General features: G+C 43.2%; 1 protein-coding gene across 1 annotated transcript in view; it reads left to right on the forward strand.

Moving 5' to 3' along the window:
* LOC143745523 (leucine-rich repeat-containing protein 1-like) overlaps positions 1 to 18,626 on the forward strand; it is a 62,211-nt gene that overhangs the window by 19,387 nt on the left and 24,198 nt on the right. Inside the window, exons 3-6 of the mRNA XM_077237650.1 lie at positions 4,416 to 4,494; positions 5,012 to 5,101; positions 14,438 to 14,494; positions 14,604 to 14,667. Of these exons, the coding sequence (XP_077093765.1) occupies positions 4,416 to 4,494; positions 5,012 to 5,101; positions 14,438 to 14,494; positions 14,604 to 14,667 (290 nt within the window). The remainder of the gene's footprint in view (positions 1 to 4,415; positions 4,495 to 5,011; positions 5,102 to 14,437; positions 14,495 to 14,603; positions 14,668 to 18,626) is intronic.

The raw sequence follows: 18,626 nt of genomic DNA on the forward strand, positions 1-18,626 counted from the left end.
TGAAAGCACTTACAGACTGACGTCCTGTTGAAAGCACTTACAGACCGACGTCCTGTTGAAAGCACTTACAGACCGACGTCCTGTTGAAAGCACTTACAGACTGACGTCCTGTTGAAAGCACTTACAGACCGACGTCCTGTTGAAAGCACTTACAGACTGACGTCCTGTTGAAAGCACTTACAGACCGACGTCCTGTTGAAAGCACTTACAGACCGACGTCCTGTTGAAAGCACTTACAGACTGACGTCCTGTTGAAAGCACTTACAGACCGACGTCCTGTTGAAAGCACTTACAGACTGACGTCCTGTTGAAAGCACTTACAGACCGACGTCCTGTTGAAAGCACTTACAGACTGACGTCCTGTTGAAAGCACTTACAGACAGATGTCCTGTTGAAAGCACTTACAGACTGACGTCCTGTTGAAAGCACTTACAGACTGACGTCCTGTTGAAAGCACTTACAGACTGACGTTCTGTTGAAAGCACTTACAGAAAGATGTCCTGTTGAAAGCACTTACAGACTGACGTCCTGTTGAAAGCACTTACAGACTGACGTCCTGTTGAAAGCACTTACAGACAGACGTCCTGTTGAAAGTACTTACAGACTGACGTCCTGTTGAAAGCACTTACAGACTGACGTCCTGTTGAAAGCACTTACAGACCGACGTCCTGTTGAAAGCACTTACAGACTGACGTCCTGTTGAAAGCACTTACAGACTGACGTCCTGTTGAAAGCACTTACAGACCGACGTCCTGTTGAAAGCACTTACAGACAGACGTCCTGTTGGAAGCACTTACAGACTGACGTCCTGTTGAAAGCACTTACAGACAGACGTCCTGTTGAAAGCACTTACAGACAGACGTCCTGTTGAAAGCACTTACAGAATGACGTCCTGTTGAAAGCACTTACAGACTGACGTCCTGTTGAAAGCACTTACAGACAGACGTCCTGTTGAAAGCACTTACAGACAGACGTCCTGTTGAAAGCACTTACAGACAGACGTCCTGTTGAAAGCACTTACAGACAGACGTCCTGTTGAAAGCACTTACAGACCGACGTCCTGTTGAAAGCACTTACAGACTGACGTCCTGTTGAAAGCACTTACAGACAGACGTCCTGTTGAAAGCACTTACAGACTGACGTCCTGTTGAAAGCACTTACAGACTGACGTCCTGTTGAAAGCACTTACAGAATGACGTCCTGTTGAAAGCACTTACAGACTGACGTCCTGTTGAAAGCACTTACAGACAGACGTCCTGTTGAAAGCACTTACAGACCGACGTCCTGTTGAAAGCACTTACAGACTGACGTCCTGTGAGCGGTGAGGCTGTCGATCGATGGGATATGATTATGCTGAAGCTGTCAGACCACATTAGTTCAACTCATTTTTAATTTAATCCTGTTCAGCAGTTGAATTTTCTGATAAACTCTGATTACAACATTTTACAAGAAAAGATATTTGTCAATGATCGGTAGCGCTTTGATCTTTAACGCTAAATCTTTACACGTTTCTCTTTCTTTTACAGTAACAACATTAATACTTGGAAATGGGTGATCACACACTGGTCTAAAACAGTTAATGTAAAACATCAAACAGGCAAAAGTTCAATTCAAGAATGAACAAAAAAAGTTGATGAGTTTTGAAGTTCGGGTTTTGAAAAAACAGAGCAAACTGAAAGAGAAATGGTGATATATAGTAGTAAAGCTCTTTATATTAAACCTATAGACTTAATTTAAGCTACAGAAAGACCAAAGTTATGCTGAAAAATACACAATACACAATGTAATGTACTTGCTCTGGGCCTTGTTTTAAATGTTTTTTTCCATTGTTGTCGTTGTACGATCAGGATGTGTCGGTTGGTCGGTTTGGTTTTGATCCCGCCCCTCCTTCACTGTGATTGGATGGCTGGGTAAAACGTGACGGTGATAAGCATGAAATGCTGCTGGTATTTTAAATATGTGGCGCTCCCATTGAAAACAATTGAAATAATACGCTGGCCTCAGAAAATTATTTTTAGTGGACATTGCTGAAAACCAGTGTTATTTAAAAGTAATTCATTACCTTACAATATTACTGTCACACAATTGTAATGCGTTACATTACTCCTGTATTACTTTTGAGTTACTTTCACCAAAATAACTATACAGAAGTAGAACTTAACATTCTAAAATGACTAAGGCTGTAAGGATATGCCCGAAATCGCGACACTCAGATCCACGAACCTGCAGAATGGCGATACACCCCTTCCAACTCCCAGCGTTATCCATACCGTCCAGATCCAATGCTACCACATCTTTAAATTACTATTAGTATTATTTGAAGTTAACTTAACATTATAAAATATGTGGACCTACACCACAAAACTAGTTGAGGATAAATTATTTAAAATTTGGGAATTCCAGCGTTATGGACATGACATTTGCAGACAAAACTTATATAATTATATAAATTCTCAGAAAATGCATTAATACCACAATATTGAAACGTCTGTTTACCCATAGGCTCCTCCCAGAAAGGAGTCCAGACATTAGAAAAATATCAGTCTACACATGCGTTTTATATTTAATATTAGGGAAATCGACAGTCATGTGTGACAAAAAAAATCTTTAAATTTTAGGAGGGCAACGATTTTTTTTGTTGTAATTCTGTGAATTACACTGCGCAAATCTAATGAAGAAGGGTTGGCTCTCCACAGAACATAAAATATTCATTTTATTTTATTTTTCGTGTTCGCATTTATGAGGAAAAAACAATGTTACAGACGTGACAGTTCTCCGTTACGGACGCGACCGCTCTGAAGCGGCACTAAAAGACTGCTTTAAAACTTTCACAGACACCTTACACAGAAGACACGAAGCCTTTCTTTAAAGTGAATTTCGTTTTGTATTAATTGTACGGACCTGAAAAATATATCTATATTGAAATGTCTACTTGTAAACAGAACAATTCAAAACGAAAGAAAACAGACTGCTCTCTGCTTATGAAATGAAATGTGCATTTCTCTCTGGTGCATTCACTAGCCTACTGCGAAGATCGCGAGTCAGCATCGTCAACTTCATCTTGACTTAATTAATAAACAATTAAAATGTCTCCTTGCTATATTTGACATATGCATAATCATTGCTTTTGCCGGTTCTTTGTGACTGCTTTTAGGTGCATCGGCAGCGCCGCCGCCCTTACATGAACGCGTCAGCACCGCATCAAAAACATGATTGCGTGATGAAAACATGAAAAATACCACATAAACATAGCCTAACTGTTTAGAAAGAAAACACAGAACGAATAGCCTAATGCGCATACGTCCATCTCGCGAATGTAGTCTTCTTCATGCCATCTTCACCATTAGCCGCTTTTCCACTGGCCTGCGCGAGCACAGAGGCCGAAATCATACCTCACGGCACTCCTGTAAAAAATAAATCGCTATACAAATATATCAGACGCTGCCATTTAGTCTTTAATTACAGACTTGGACATCACACGCGGCTACTGACTGACCACGAACAGGTAATTTAGCCTACTTGCATTTTTCATTCGTTAATGTCTGGCGGTCTTGCTGTTTTTTTTTTTGTTTGTTTGTTTTACAATTAAAACTAAAAGTCTGTTGTAACGCAAGCCTTACCGAACATGTACCGAGTAAAATTGAAAATTGATTAGTAATGCCTTACACTACTGCGTTACAGCAAAATGTAATATGTTACTGTAATGCATTACTTTTGTAACGCGTTACTCCCAACACTGCTGACCACTTACATAAAGCACTGCAGATAACATAGAGTCAGTTTCCCAATGCTTTCAAACTCCTTCGAGTCTCCCTGTAGTGAAACTCAAGCTTTTAATGTTGTTTATGTGTCTATGTGGTGTTTTTAATATGCTTTAAGACAAACCATGTGTAAAATCACAAGTCGACAGCATCGCTGAATATTTTCTCCTTAAAACTGCAGTGAACCAAAGACAGTTTTAAAAACAGTTTGAAATCGCTGGTGTTTCTGACGTCACAAACTACCTTGTAACCAATCAGATCAACGAGTGATCGTCAACGAGTGGATCTCTGAGTGAGTGAGTGAGTGGAGGAGGGGCTCATTTGCATATTCATAGAACTGCGCATACTAAATGAGGCAAGGGTGTCGAATTACATTCAAAATATTTTAAGGTATGAAAAATTAAAAACGTTTAAATATGTCACTTTAATGATCAAAGGTGAGTTTTAAAAGATAAAATTATTCACTACAGGGGGACTTTAAATATGTGTGTGTATAGATCACAATAAACATAATGAAATATAGCAATATGATGCCTTAAAATGCTGCCTACATGGGCCGCTCGCGAGGTTTTGGTACAAAGCTATCGTTTTAAATATTGCAAGGTTTTTATTGTTGCAAGTGGATTAAATCTGTTTCCTCTTTTTTCCTCACAGACATTATGGAACTCCCTGAAGAAATTATATTTTGTAAATCCCTCCAAGTAGCAGATTTTAGTGGAAATCCTTTGACAAGGTAATTTCGTATTCTGATTCTGCATAACTACGGACATATACTTTTAAAAAGTATACTAATATATGGTGTTTTATTGCATAAGATATTATAAAATATATTATTACTGCAATGGGCATGGGTGCTTCTTTAAACAAGTCTTAATTGCATGTGTAATTCACCACACACATACGGTGTATTGACGATATCCTAATAGCTGTGCTGTGCTTGACGGGTCATGCGTTATGCATTAGCACTGGATCCACTTTGGCCCAGTTTGACAACTTGTTCCCAATTTTGCTGGATTATACAAGACTTGACTCCTGTTGTATTCTCTGGTTTTACCAAACCACCATATGGCTTAGTTTACTGGCAGATCTTTCTTGTTAGCTTTTTTTGTTCATGATTAAAGCTGTCATTAATATGTTGTAGTGAGTGATCACGTCTGTCCAGCAGAGCGGGTTCACTTTATCAGTTATTTATCTATCTGTCATTCCCGGTGTGAACTGTGAGTTTCATGTTTGTTTGTTTTTTGTTTCAGGTTGCCAGAAAGTTTTTCGGAATTACAGAATTTAACATGCCTTTCCATCAATGACATTTCTTTACAAGCACTTCCAGACAACATTGGAAAGTAAGTGTTTTTTTTCTCCTCTGTTGTGCATCTTTCAGCTGCAATCCAGTTTTTCATGCACTTATTTTTTATCTTATGATATCAGCAGGGTTTGATTTATATGGACTGTCTTCATTAACGGTTATCCACTCTAGTGGTGCCGTCTTTCTTCCCTGTATTGCTTTTGTAGGACACTTACTGTATCAGTATCTGAAAAGCACTGAATTGCTACATTAATAATTATCCCATGATGATCTAAAATGATGACTGATCTCAGACAATGGATCCACATTTTCTAATCAGTTTCGTTAAAGGCCCCCTGAAATCAAAATTTACGTTTCTTAGCTTTTAGAATGAATATGTTAGCCTTAAGGTTATGAATAAGCTTCCAAAACAATGACAAAATTCGCGTTTAGGAAATATAAGCATTTAAAACGTACAGTCTCTCACTTCCGCTAAAATGGATCAGGTATTTTTACGACATAATCGTGGACTTCAGCTTCTCATCACATCTTCTGTCCAATCAAATGCTCTCTAGAATCTGAGGCTCCGCCCCCTCTGCTATAAACACCACCTGGCCAAAGCGAGCGTTGACAGACACGTCACAGAGCAATATGTGTTGGAGTGTGTGTTTGTTTGCTTAAATACTCAAGTTTAATCTGTTTTCCAACTGTACGTTGGTTAAGAATGAAATGCCTAGAATTTATTCACAATCCAGCGTATCATCAGCGCTCGGATTCACTTCCATGTGCTGTCAGTCTGTGAGGGAAACTAAACAGTATTGGCTATTTGAAAAGGGGGAGGAGCCATTCAATATGTCCCGCCTTAGCTTCCTGTTTCAGTGGAAATTACGTCAACGCCTCAAACAAAGCTGCGCGTTCCAAGGAACTTCAGTGGGACTTTAATAGTGCCCCTATTATGTTTTTCGGATATTACCTTCCATGTAGCATGAATAGAGCTGTTTTGAATGTAAAAGATCACAAAGTCTCAAAGATCAAGATCTCGAAGTTATCATTTCCCAAAAGAAAGGAGCGATTTTGAACTGCCTGAAACGAGTCGTCAGTCATTCCAGTCTCGCTTCCTGCTGAACCTGCGTAGGTTTGTAACAAATTTACATAATGCCAGCCTATGGTCTTCATTGGCTGAAAATGAATGTCGTTACTTTTCGTATTACTGTGCATCAAGTGTTTAGGAAGAAACAAAATTCAGATATGATAGTGAGTGTTTGGTTTCCAACACGCACTGTAAGCTATCGACCAATCACAACAGACTGGGCGATCTGACCAATCAGAACAGAGTAGACCAATCACAATAGACTGGGCCATCTGACCAACCAGAACAGAGCAGAGTAGACCAATCACAACAGACTGGGCCATCTGACCAATCAGAACAGAGTAGACCAATCACAATAGACTGGGCCATCTGGCCAATCAGAACAGAGTAGAGCAGTTACAATAGACTGGGCCATCTGACCAATCACAACAGACTGGGCCATCTGACCAATCAGAACAGAGTAGACCAATCACAACAGACTGGGCCATCTGACCAATCAGACTGAAACAAACTGTTTCAGACTGTGAGAAAAGAGCTGATGCTGCAGTGGATATTATGAGAAAATTAAATTGTGTTTTTGAACTTGGATGAGTATAAACCTGTTGTAGGAGATGCCAGAACAACATTATCAACCTAATAGCACAATAGAGGCACTTTAAACAAAAACATCCTCGAGGACATTTCTAATGTTCACTTAGACTTCCAGTCTGTGTTTATTGTAGTTTAGTCGATGTTTGTCTGTACTTCTTTATCTTCTCCAGGACACAGTTTATCTCCAGGATGACACATTGTTTCCTTAAAACAGTGCGCATGCCTGTGAGTGTCTCTGTTATTCCAGGGTGTGTTAATATCACCTCAGCATTGACTCCTTAGTAACTTGGACTTCATTCAGATTGAAATTTGGGAAGCGTCTGGGTAACTCTTGTTTTCTCTCTTGTGTGATTCAATGGCTCTCTTCATTTCCGGTGTAATTTCCTCTTCCGTGCCCGTCGTCCCTCTATCTCTGTCTGACCCTGCAGAAAGTGTCTATAGAAATTCTCTGATTATTCATTCTATGAACAGTGAGTTGATTTTCCAGGTAAATGCCCGTTCACATGAAGGACGATAAAAGAATAGCAGATTACACACCATAACTATAATGATAGCGGCACAGAGGAGCGATATCGTTAGAGTCCATTTCACAGTGATTTTTTTTTCCATCTGATGAACAGCACGCTCATAATAAAGTGAACGATATTGTGTGTTGATCAGGGCCGACTGGGACAATTTCAGGCCAGGAAATCTCTCTCACACACACACACACACACACACACACACACACACACACACACACACTCCCCCCCCAGGTTTGTCTCCTGATACATTTGAAACCATGGACAACGTTATTTTATGTGTGTGGAGAGTGTGTGTGGAGAGTGTGTGTAAGAGTGTGTGTAAGAGTGTGTGTGTTGTGTGAGAGTGTGTTGTGTGAGAGTGTGTTGTGTGTGGAGAGTGTGTGTGTGGAGAGTGTGTGTGGAGTGTGTGAGGGTGTGTTGTGTGAGAGTGTGTGTGGAGTGTGTGAGGGTGTGTTGTGTGAGAGTGTGTTGTGTGAGAGTGTGTTGTGTGAGAGTGTGTTGTGTGAGAGTGTGTTGTGTGAGAGTGTGTTGTGTGAGAGTGTGTGTGTGGAGAGTGTGTGTGGAGTGTGTTGTGTGAGAGTGTGTTGTGTGAGAGTGTGTTGTGTGTGGAGAGTGTGTGTGGAGTGTGTGAGAGTGTGTTGTGTGAGAGTGTGTGGAGAGTGTGAGTGTGTGGAGAGTTAGTGTGTCGAGAGTGTGTGGAGAGTTTGAGGTTGTGTGTGTGTGAGTGTGTGTTGTGTGAGAGTGTGTGGAGAGTGTGTTGTGTGTGGAGAGTGTGTGGAGAGTGTGTGGAGAGTGTGTGAGTGAGGTAGTGTGTGTGAATAGTGTGTGGAGAGTGTGTGGAGAGTGTGTGGAGAGTGTGTGGAGAGTGTGTGGAGAGTGTGTGGAGAGTGTGTGGAGAGTGTGTGGAGAGTGTGTGGAGAGTGTGTGGAGAGTGTGTGTGAGTGAGGTAGTGTGTGTGAGAGTGTTTGGAGAGTGTTTGGAGAGTGTGAGAGTGTGTGTGTGTGAGTGAGGTAGTGTGTGTGAGAGTGTGTGGAGAGTGTGTGTGAGAGTGTGTGGAGAGTGTGTGAGAGTGTGGAGAGTGTGTGGAGAGTGTGTTGTGTGAGAGTGTGTTGTGTGAGAGTGTGTTGTGTGAGAGTGTGTTGTGTGAGAGTGTGTTGTGTGAGAGTGTGTTGTGTGAGAGTGTTGTGTGAGAGTGTGTGAAGAGTGAGAGTGTGTGGAGAGTGTGAGTGTGTGAGTGTGTGAGTGTGAGAGTGTGTGGAGAGTGTGTGGAGAGTGTGTGGAGAGTGTGTGGAGAGTGTGTGGAGAGTGTGTGGAGAGTGTGTGGAGAGTGTGAGAGTGTGTGTGTGTGAGTGAGGTAGTGTGTTGTGTGAGAGTGTGTGGAGAGTGTGTGGAGAGTGTGTGGAGAGTGTGTTGTGTGAGAGTGTGTTGTGTGAGAGTGTGTTGTGTGAGAGTGTGTTGTGTGAGAGTGTGTTGTGTGAGAGTGTGTTGTGTGAGAGTGTGTGAGAGTGTGTGGAGAGTGTGTGGAGAGTGTGTGGAGAGTGTGTGGAGAGTGTGTGGAGAGTGTGTGGAGTGTGTGGAGTGTGTGGAGTGTGTGGAGAGTGTGAGAGTGTGTGTGTGTGTGTGTGTGTGTGTGTGAGTGAGGTAGTGTGTTGTGTGAGAGTGTGTGGAGAGTGTGTGTGAGAGTGTGTTGTGTGGAGAGTGTGTGGAGAGTGTGTGGAGAGTGTTTGGAGAGTGTTTGGAGAGTGTGAGAGTGTGTGTGTGTGTGTGTGAATGAGGTAGTGTGTGTGTTAATTTAAATTCAAAGTATTACATTAAGACAATGTGGTGTTGTTGTTTTATATTAAAATGAATGAAATACCAGATATTTATGTTCTAAATGTCAAAATTAGTACTGTAATAACTGCGTAATTACAATATTTTTACAGAAATATTTTTTTTCTTTCTTTTTTTTGGATTTGTGATCCAAATCGTAGCGTCCCAATCAAGACTAACAGATTCATGAGTTTTTATTGTCCATTTATTATCAAAGGCTGAATTCAGAAATGATCACTTTAGTATATTGGACAGGCAAACATACAGAATAAAATAATAATAATGATTACAAAAAAATATAAATAAAACTGGATAGCGGGCCAAATCAGTACACTAAATATAGACATCCATCACTCCTTCCATCCATCCCTCATCCATCCCTCCATCCATCCCTCCTTCCATCCATTCATCGCTCCGTCCATCTCTCCATCCATTCCTCCTTCCATCCATCCATCACTCCTTCCATCCATCCCTCCATCCATCCCTCCATCCATCCCTCCTTCCATCCATTCATCGCTCCGTCCATCTCTCCTTCCATCCCTCCTTCCATCCCTCCATCCATTCCTCCTTCCATCCATCCATCCCTCCATCCATCCATTCCTCCATCCATCCCTCCTTCCATCCACGCATCCATCCCTCCTTCCATCCACCCCTCCATCCATCCATCCCTCCATCCATCCATCCATCCATTCATCCCTCCATCCATGCCTCCATCCATCCCTCCTTCCGTCCATCCATCCCTCCTTCCATCCATCCCTCCATCCATCCCTCCATCCATCCATCCATCCATCCATTCCTCCATCCATCCATCCCTCCATCCATCCCTCCATCCATCTCTCCATCCATCCATCCATCCATTCCTCCATCCATCCCTCCTTCCATCCATTCATCCCTCCATCCATTCCTCCATCCATCCCTCCTTCCATCCATCCCTCCTTCCATCCATTCCTCTATCCATTCCTCCATCCATCCATTCTTCCATCCATCCATTCCTCCGTCCATCCCTCCATCCATTCCTCCTTCCATCCCTCATGCATCCCTACATCCATCCCTACATCCATCCATCCCTCCATCCATCCATTCTTCCATCCATCCATCCCTACATCCATCCCTCCATCCATCCATTCTTCCATCCATCCATTCCTCCGTCCGCCCCTTTATCCATTCCTCCTTCCATCCCTCCATCCCTACATCCATCCCTACATCCCTCCCTCCATCTATCCCTCCCTCCATCCATCAATCTCTCATCCATCCCTCCATCCATCCATGGGGGGATGATCAATTTTTTATCAGAAAATTATCTGAATTTTTTTCGGATTGTGTCTTTTCATGACAATTTCTCATAACCATTTTTTGTGCCTGCCTTTTATATACAGGTCCTTCTCAAAAAATTAGCATATTGTGATAAAGTTCATTATTTTCCATAATGTAATGATAAAAATTAAACTTTCATTTATTTTAGATTCATTGCACACCAACTGAAATATTTCAGGTCTTTTATTGTTTTAATACTGATGATTTTGGCATACAGCTCATGAAAACCCAAAATTCCTATCTCAAAAAATTAGCATATCATGAAAAGGGTCTCTAAACGAGCTATTAACCTAATCATCTGAATCAACTAATTAACTCTAAACACCTGCAAAAGATTCCTGAGGCTTTTAAAAACTCCCAGCCGGTTTCATTACTCAAGACCGCAATCATGGGTAAGACTGCCGACCTGACTGCTGTCCAGAAGGCCATCATTGACACCCTCAAGCAAGAGGGTAAGACACAAAAAGAAATTTCTGAACAAATAGGCTGTTCCCAGAGTGCTGTATCAAGGCACCCCAGTGGGAAGTCTGCGGGAAGGAAAAAGTGTGGCAAAAAACTCTGCACAACGAGAAGAGGTGACCGGACCCTGAGGAAGATTGTGGAGAAGGACCGATTCCAGACCTTGGGGGACCTGCGGAAGCAGTGGACTGAGTCTGGAGTAGAAACATCCAGAGCCACCGTGCCAAGGCGTGTGCAGGAAATGGGCTACAGGTGCTGCATTCCCCAGGTCAAGCCACTTTTGAACCAGAAACAGCGGCAGAAGCGCCTGACCTGGGCTACAGAGAAGCAGCACTGGACTGTTGCTCAGTGGTCCAAAGTACTTTTTTCAGATGAAAGCAAATTTTGCATGTCATTCGGAAATCAAGGTGGCAGAGTCTGGAGGAAGACTGGGGAGAAGGAAATTCCAAAATGCCTGAAGTCCATTGCTGCTTCTCTGTAGCCCAGGTCAGGCGCTTCTGCCGCTATTTCTGGTTCAAAAGTGGCTTGACCTGGGGAATGCGGCACCTGTAGCCCATTTCCTGCACACGCCTGTGCACGGTGGCTCTGGATGTTTCTACTCCAGACTCAGTCCACTGCTTCCGCAGGTCCCACAAGGTCTGGAATCGGTCCTTCTCCACAATCTTCCTCAGGGTCCGGTCACCTCTTCTCGTTGTGCAGAGTTTTTTGCCACACTTTTTCCTTCCCACAGACTTCCCACTGAGGTGCCTTGATACAGCACTCTGGGAACAGCCTATTTGTTCAGAAATTTCTTTCTGTGTCTTACCCTCTTGCTTGAGGGTGTCAATGATGGCCTTCTGGACAGCAGTCAGGTCGGCAGTCTTACCCATGATTGCGGTTTTGAGTAATGAAACAGGCTGGGAGTTTTTAAAAGCCTCAGGAATCTTTTGCAGGTGTTTAGAGTTAATTAGTTGATTCAGATGATTCGGTTAATAGCTCGTTTAGAGACCCTTTTCATGATATGCTAATTTTTTGAGACAGGACTTTTGGGTTTTCATGAGCTGTATGCCAAAATCATCAGTATTAAAACAATAAAAGTCCTGAAATATTTCAGTTGGTGTGCAATGAATCTAAAATTTATAAAAATTTAATTTTCATCATTACATTATGGAAAATAATGAACTTTATCATAATATGCTAATTTTTTGAGAAGGACCTGTATTTATGTATACAAACACAAAAATGCCACTTTTAGTCAAAGAACCATCCAAACCATAACCTTAAACACAATAATAATGCCTGAAAGAGAAATAAGAGGTTTCCCTTTCCATGTTTATTGTTTCATCTGGCTTTATGGAGAGAGAAGAGGCAGAACGACTTGAGATTTTTATAAATATCAATCCCAGAGTGCTTAATACTGCCTTATGATCTAAGCTGTCAGTGAACACACTGCAGTTTCCTCATCACACACATCACACAACTGTATCAACCGCAAAAACATTAATGTGCATCAATGCCAACATTTCCCCCTGCAATGCAGGCAGAAACCTATTATTACTGCGGTATTCAAAGGCTTTAGTTTGTGGAATTGAAATACTCCATTCGCTACAGCCTCGACCAATAATCCTCTTTCATTCTCTCCGTTTTCATTTCAGGAGACAAACCTGATTAATGTGTGTGTGTGTGTGCGTGTGTGTGTGAGTTTAGCTGTCTCTGTAGCCTTGAGCTCCAGACGTCTGAAAGCGTGCTGAACCCTCGTCCCTTCTGCTCTTTGATTAAATTTCCGTAGAGTTATAGTGACGAATAACAGCGATTCCCGTCCTCTAACTCAAGCCGACTGACTGAAGAGGTCAAACAGACACACTCTCCTCTTACTTTTTTCATTTGTTTTTGGATCACTCCACTGATAAATTAAAACCTTTAACCCTGAAAGTTGTTTTTCTAGAAATGTGAGTTTTTATCTCTGAATGACTGGCTTGTGTTTGGTTTGAGCGGGGAAGTCCACTTGACCTCCCGTTCACTGTTACTTAATTTGGTGTAGTTATTGTTTTTAAAAGCATATCAGGTTTTAAATGGCGGAAACCCCCCGGGAAGCCTTGGAATAAATCAACTGGGCTGTGTTTGGATCAGCTGACGACACTATCAGATTGGTATCTCAGGATGTGTGTGTGTGTTCTTCCCTCAACGCCTCGCCCTGATAGAGGAACCTTGTCCCATTGGATCTTGTTTTTAACAGAAGATTATGAATAAGTAGGCCTGTGTTGGTGATGCTTTGCTCTTAGATACAAAGAAAAGCACGACGAGTGATTTGAAGACTAAAATGTATATGTGAAGGTGGGCGCTTTTGGCCATTTTTTTTTCCTCTGGCCTTTTTGGCTTTTTCTGTCATTTTGGCTGAAAATTTTTACATTGTTTTATTTTTTATATAAATTTTTTCTTCATCAGAATGGAACGAAACTTGGTTTATAGTCACACTTGTGCTCCTCGTGGTCAAAAATGAGCACATTGGAAATGAACGGGTGACGAATTTCATCTAGTGGAAACCTTTGGTACTGCGGCCAAACAAACTTACTGAAAGTCCATTTTTTGAACACAACTTGTTTAGATTTATGGCTTTGATTTTCTCACAGTTTTAGAGCAAAATATGTTTTTGAAAATATATATTTCATATAAAATTAGAAAATAGTATTTTTGCACATTTTTCATAACAATAAATGTAAAATTCTGTAACTATTTTTAAGTTGACTTTTTGAAACTTTTATAATCTGCCAAGTGTCGTCTTTGAAAAGAGATCCAACTAAAGTCTGTTGCTCTAAGCATTCAATATATACCATAGTTTAAGTTGGAAATGTTGTGCTCAAAAAGTGAATTAATGGATTATTAAATACAGCGTAAATGTAATTTAGTACCATAAAATCCCCTAAAAATACAAAATATTAATTAAGAAACATTATCGAACTAAAATATAGTACATTATTTTAATTGAAATAAAAAAATGATTTTCGGTCATATTTGACCGACACGCGAAGAGCACCAGAGGAAGTCTTTTTACAGTCTTGTTGTTTTCAGGCTCTCCTAGAACAGGTTTTCCTGCTTGAATGTTGATTATTTTCCTCATATTCTCCATTGTTGCGGCTCCTCTCTTCCCAGTCTGTCAGTAACGCTCTGTTTACTTCCTGTCTCTATGAAGCCCCTCCTTCTGAAAAGCACACTGTTCTCTGATTGGTCGGCTGGATCAGTGTGTTGTGATTGGTCAAGCGTTTCGAGTGTGTTTGGGGAAATGTCCCGCCCCTTACCATAACCGCCACTTTAACACACTACTAACTAACTCAACCAGGCCCCGCCCCTTTATTCTGCGTATTATTAATATAATGAGGAATATTGTGACGTGTTCGTACCCGGAAGAAACTCAAGACTACAATGGAGGCGTTTCAGGAGTTCAGAAACACTGACACTGATGTAGAGAAGAACAGGAGCTTCTTCATGCTCAAACAGCAACATTACACACTAAAGACAGATGAACATGGAAGCAAGCATCATTCGTCCTATTTGTGGCTTTGAATTTAAAGTTTAAATTTACGCATACACTTAATTATGCAATGTTATTTTTTTATTTTTAATCTAGCCTCTGTAACTTGGTATCACTGGAACTCAGAGAGAACTTGCTGACGTATTTACCGGAGTAAGTACACAACTCACAATGTTATGTGTGTGTTTCAGTACATTTGTGTGTGTGTGTTCACGCATAAGTCAAAAGCAAATGAATGTTTATTCCATTTTGTTTCAATCAGGTCTATATCTCAACTTCAGAAACTTGAAATACTGGATGTAGGAAGCAATGAACTGTATAATTTGGTAAGTGTTGAGATATTCACAACATGCTTTAAAATGACTATAGAAAAGATATTGTTTTAGTTGTTTTGTCTCATGTTATCTTGTCAACAGTACTTTAAGATTTCCAGGTAGGTCTAACTGGTAGGAAATGTACAGAATTGAATAAAATGATCGAACACTTCACAGTCTGCACTGCACACATTATAGGGCTGGGACGTACACCTCTCCCCTGATTCAGTACTTGCACGATACTTGGCTGCCGATACGATATGTATTGCAATTCGATATTGCAATATATTGTGATTTAAAAAAAATATATATATATTTATTTTTTTAACACTAGACCATCGGAAAAAGTTAAATCATACACTATGCACAATAATAAATGAATTTTTTAACAGTCACAATGTGAAACAATGAAACAATGTACAATCGATGATAATAATAATAACATATTTTATTTATAATGTGCTTTTCTAAAACCCAAAGCGCTACAGACAGTAAAAACAAATACAGAAGTACAAGAGTAATGCAAAAATAATCATTACAGTACAACACAATAAAATGCTAATCATGACAGTCAATATAAGCAGTTTTAAAAAGATGAGTTCTCTTACGAGAGGTTCTCTCGTATTGCGTAAGTTGCTTTCGCTACGGGTAAAGTCATCTTTTCTCGAGATATTGAAGCCAAAAATTATCCTTAATTTTTCATATATTGTCAACGCAGTGCAGCAGCCAGCAGACCTAGAGCAGGCTATCTTGCGTGCCCATTGGCTGCCCTGCGGCAACCGCTGCAGCCTACCACTGAGCCTCGTGTGTGACGTCGCGCCCTCTACGCGTCACAGCCCGCCAAAATGGGGATGGCTTAGTGTATAAAAGTCAGGCTCAGGGGCTGCATCACTGATTTCATCATCTTCAGCGAAGCTCTCCGCATTGCTGGACTCTAAGAGAAGCCGTCCGCTGTTGAAACTAGCGACCAGCACGCAGAGGAAAGCGCCTGAAGAAGCCGGCCATCTTCGCCGCCTCCAGCCTTCCGTGCCTGCTACGCCATCTGGCGTCGAGTATCCTTTCTAGTGCTTTTATCCTGTTAGTGTTCGTCGCTGCGACACTCACTCTCTCTATCTAAAAGAGCGCGAGCGTTTTTCTCAAAATGCCTCGCCTTTCCTGCTGCTCGTGCAGAGCCCCGCTCAGCGCCGGAGACCGCCATGTAATTTGCGCTCTCTGCCTGGGCCCAGACGACGCAGCCCTCGCCCTGGATTTGGGAGGCTGCATGCACTGTGAAGCACTTCCGCTGTCGACCCTGCGGGCTCGACTCGAAGCTTTCACCACGGACGCTGTCACTCCGCCCTCTGGACCGCGCAAGAAGAAGCGCCGTTCACAGAAGCGAGCGAAACCTGAGGTCACACTGAAGAGCTCGCCGGATTGCATCCCGCCAGCTTCTCTCTCTCCTTCTCCGCCCCTCCCGAACGCGCAGCTGCCGGCTTCGACCCTCACTGGCGCCGCCTCAGGGGACGAAGCTGAAGGAATGGACCCAGTTGACAGCTGTTCCATCCTGGCATCGGACAGCGAGGAGTGGTCGAGTTCTCATCACTCCGCCACCTCCTAGGCTACAAAGGCTACTGCAGCGGTCTATTCGGCAGCCAACGAGATTGTAATGCAACCCGCTCGCCTGCAAACAACCGCCGTTGCTACGGCAACCCAGACAAATCTCTCAAAGATGGTTGAGTCCCGCCGCGGCCGGACCACCATTGAAACATCTCGCATTGTCAGTCCCCTTAGAAAGGCTACTGCAGCGATGTTTTCGGCAGCCAACGAGCCAGTAATGCAACCCGCTTGCCTAAAATTTCTCAAGAGTATAACGTCTGGCTATCCGGCTCATGCCGTGGTGCTCTAAGTGTAGAAAATGTGCCTACATCTCAGTGTTCACCCCTACACGCAAGCACGATACCCCTGTGTCTCTCACACTCACACTCTCATAAAGCTGGCAAATGCCGCTCGAGTGCTAGATGTAGGAAATGTGCCCACAACTCTGTGCTCACGCCTACTCTCTGTCCGCTCTGTCACGCGGCCAAAACAGCCTCATATCGGTCAGGTTACGAATGTAAGTTACGTGCCCGCTTACGAGCGCTCACTCTTACTAGTAAACGCCCGGCAATGCTCCCGCATCACAAAGTTATCTCAAAACGTTCCCCGTTCAAAGCAACCGGGACGTCACGTGAAACAGCCAGCCTTCGCTGTCAGCGAGCCGCCGTATTCATGAACCGAGGGCGCGCGCGCCGGACATACCTCCGGTTCAGTTTTCCGAGCCCATGAAGTGTGGCGACCGGAACCCGGAGGCTATTCTGCCCGTGGCTATGAATGTAAGTTTCGTGCCCACTTACGAGCGCTCACGCTTACTAATAAACGCCCGGCGCTGCTCGCCCATCACAAAGAAGGGTATGATGTCTGGTTATCCGGCTCAGGCCGATGGTGGCATAAGTGTAGAAAGGGTGCCCACATCTCAGTGTTCACTCCTACACACAAGCACTATACCCGTGTCTCTCGCTCTCACAGAGCCCACTCTCCTAAAGCTGGCGAATGCCGCTTGAGTGTTAGATGTAGGAAACATGCCCACAACTACGTGCCCACGCCTAATATCTGCCCGCTCTGTTGCACGGCCAAAACAGCCTCATATCGGTCAGGTTATGAATGCAAGTTATGTGCCCGCTCACGAGCGCTCACGCTTGCTAATAAACACCTCGCCCCAGGCGCCGCTCGCGCATCACAAAGTGATCACAAAACGTTCCCCATTCAAAGCAAACGGTACGTCACATATGAATATAAGTTACGTGCCCGCTCACGAGCGCTCACGCTTACTAACAAACTTTTTGCCCCAGGCGCCGCTCGCGTATCATAAAACGTTCCCCATTCAAAGCAATCGGGACGTCACGTATGAAACAGCCAGCTACCGCTGTCAGAGAGCCGCCGTATTCGAGCGCAGAGGGCGCGTGCGCAGCGCCCAGACCTCCGGTTCAGTTTCCCGAGCCCACGAAGTGCGGCGATCGGAACTTGGAGGCCATTCTGCCCCTAGCTATACATGTAAAAACATGGGAAGCGATTCCAGGGATATCAGAGTGGGTGATAAGCACAATAAGACAGGGCTATTCGCTTCAGTTCGCTCGTCGTCCCCCTAGCTCTCGAGCACGGACCGAGACGACAGTGAGCACGGAAGTAGCGCATCTACTCCGTGCAGAAATGGCCAAACTGCTGTGCAAAGGGGCTATAGAACCAGTACCTCCTTCTTTGAGCGAGTAAGGCTTTACAGCCGCTATTTTCTCGTACCCAAGAAGGACGGAGCTCTAAGACCTATCTTAGAGCGGAGATATTTGTACAAAGCTCTCATGAAAAGACCGTTCAAAATGCTCACGACCAGACAAATCCTCGCGCAAATTCGCCCGAGGAACTGGTTTATATCTATCGATCTGAAAGATGCTTACTTTCAGATTCAGATAATACCCCGTCACAGGCCATTCTTGAGATGGCCAGATATATCAATACACCCTCCTCCCGTTCGGCCCGTCTTTAGCACCCTGTACTTTACGAAATGTATGGACGCGGCTCTCGCTCCCCTGAGAAATCAGGCATGCGGATTCCGAATTATTTGGACGATTGGCTGATTCTGGCACAGTCAGAGATAAAACTGTTATCTCACAGAACAGTGCTCCTCAGTCATCTGGAAAGCCTGGGTCTCACGGTCAACTGGACCAAGAGCTCATTACTGCCCAGTTAGTCAGTTTCCTTTCTGGGGATAGAACAGGACTCTGTGGCTATGACAGCCGTTTATGGACACAGCGCGCGCCGTGTGCGACACCTGGCCGCGTCTTTCCAGAAGGGCAGCGTCGCTTCTCTGAAAACGTTTCAAGAATGCTGAGCTGTATGGACTCAGCTGCAGCTGAGCGCTGGTCTCAGCAATACCATCTGGCATCCCCATCCAGAGCGCT

This window comes from Siphateles boraxobius, unplaced genomic scaffold, assembly GCF_051911475.1.
Source record: "Siphateles boraxobius isolate OS27281-9 unplaced genomic scaffold, OSU_SipBor_1 204, whole genome shotgun sequence".
Classification (NCBI taxonomy): Eukaryota; Metazoa; Chordata; class Actinopteri; order Cypriniformes; family Leuciscidae; genus Siphateles; species Siphateles boraxobius.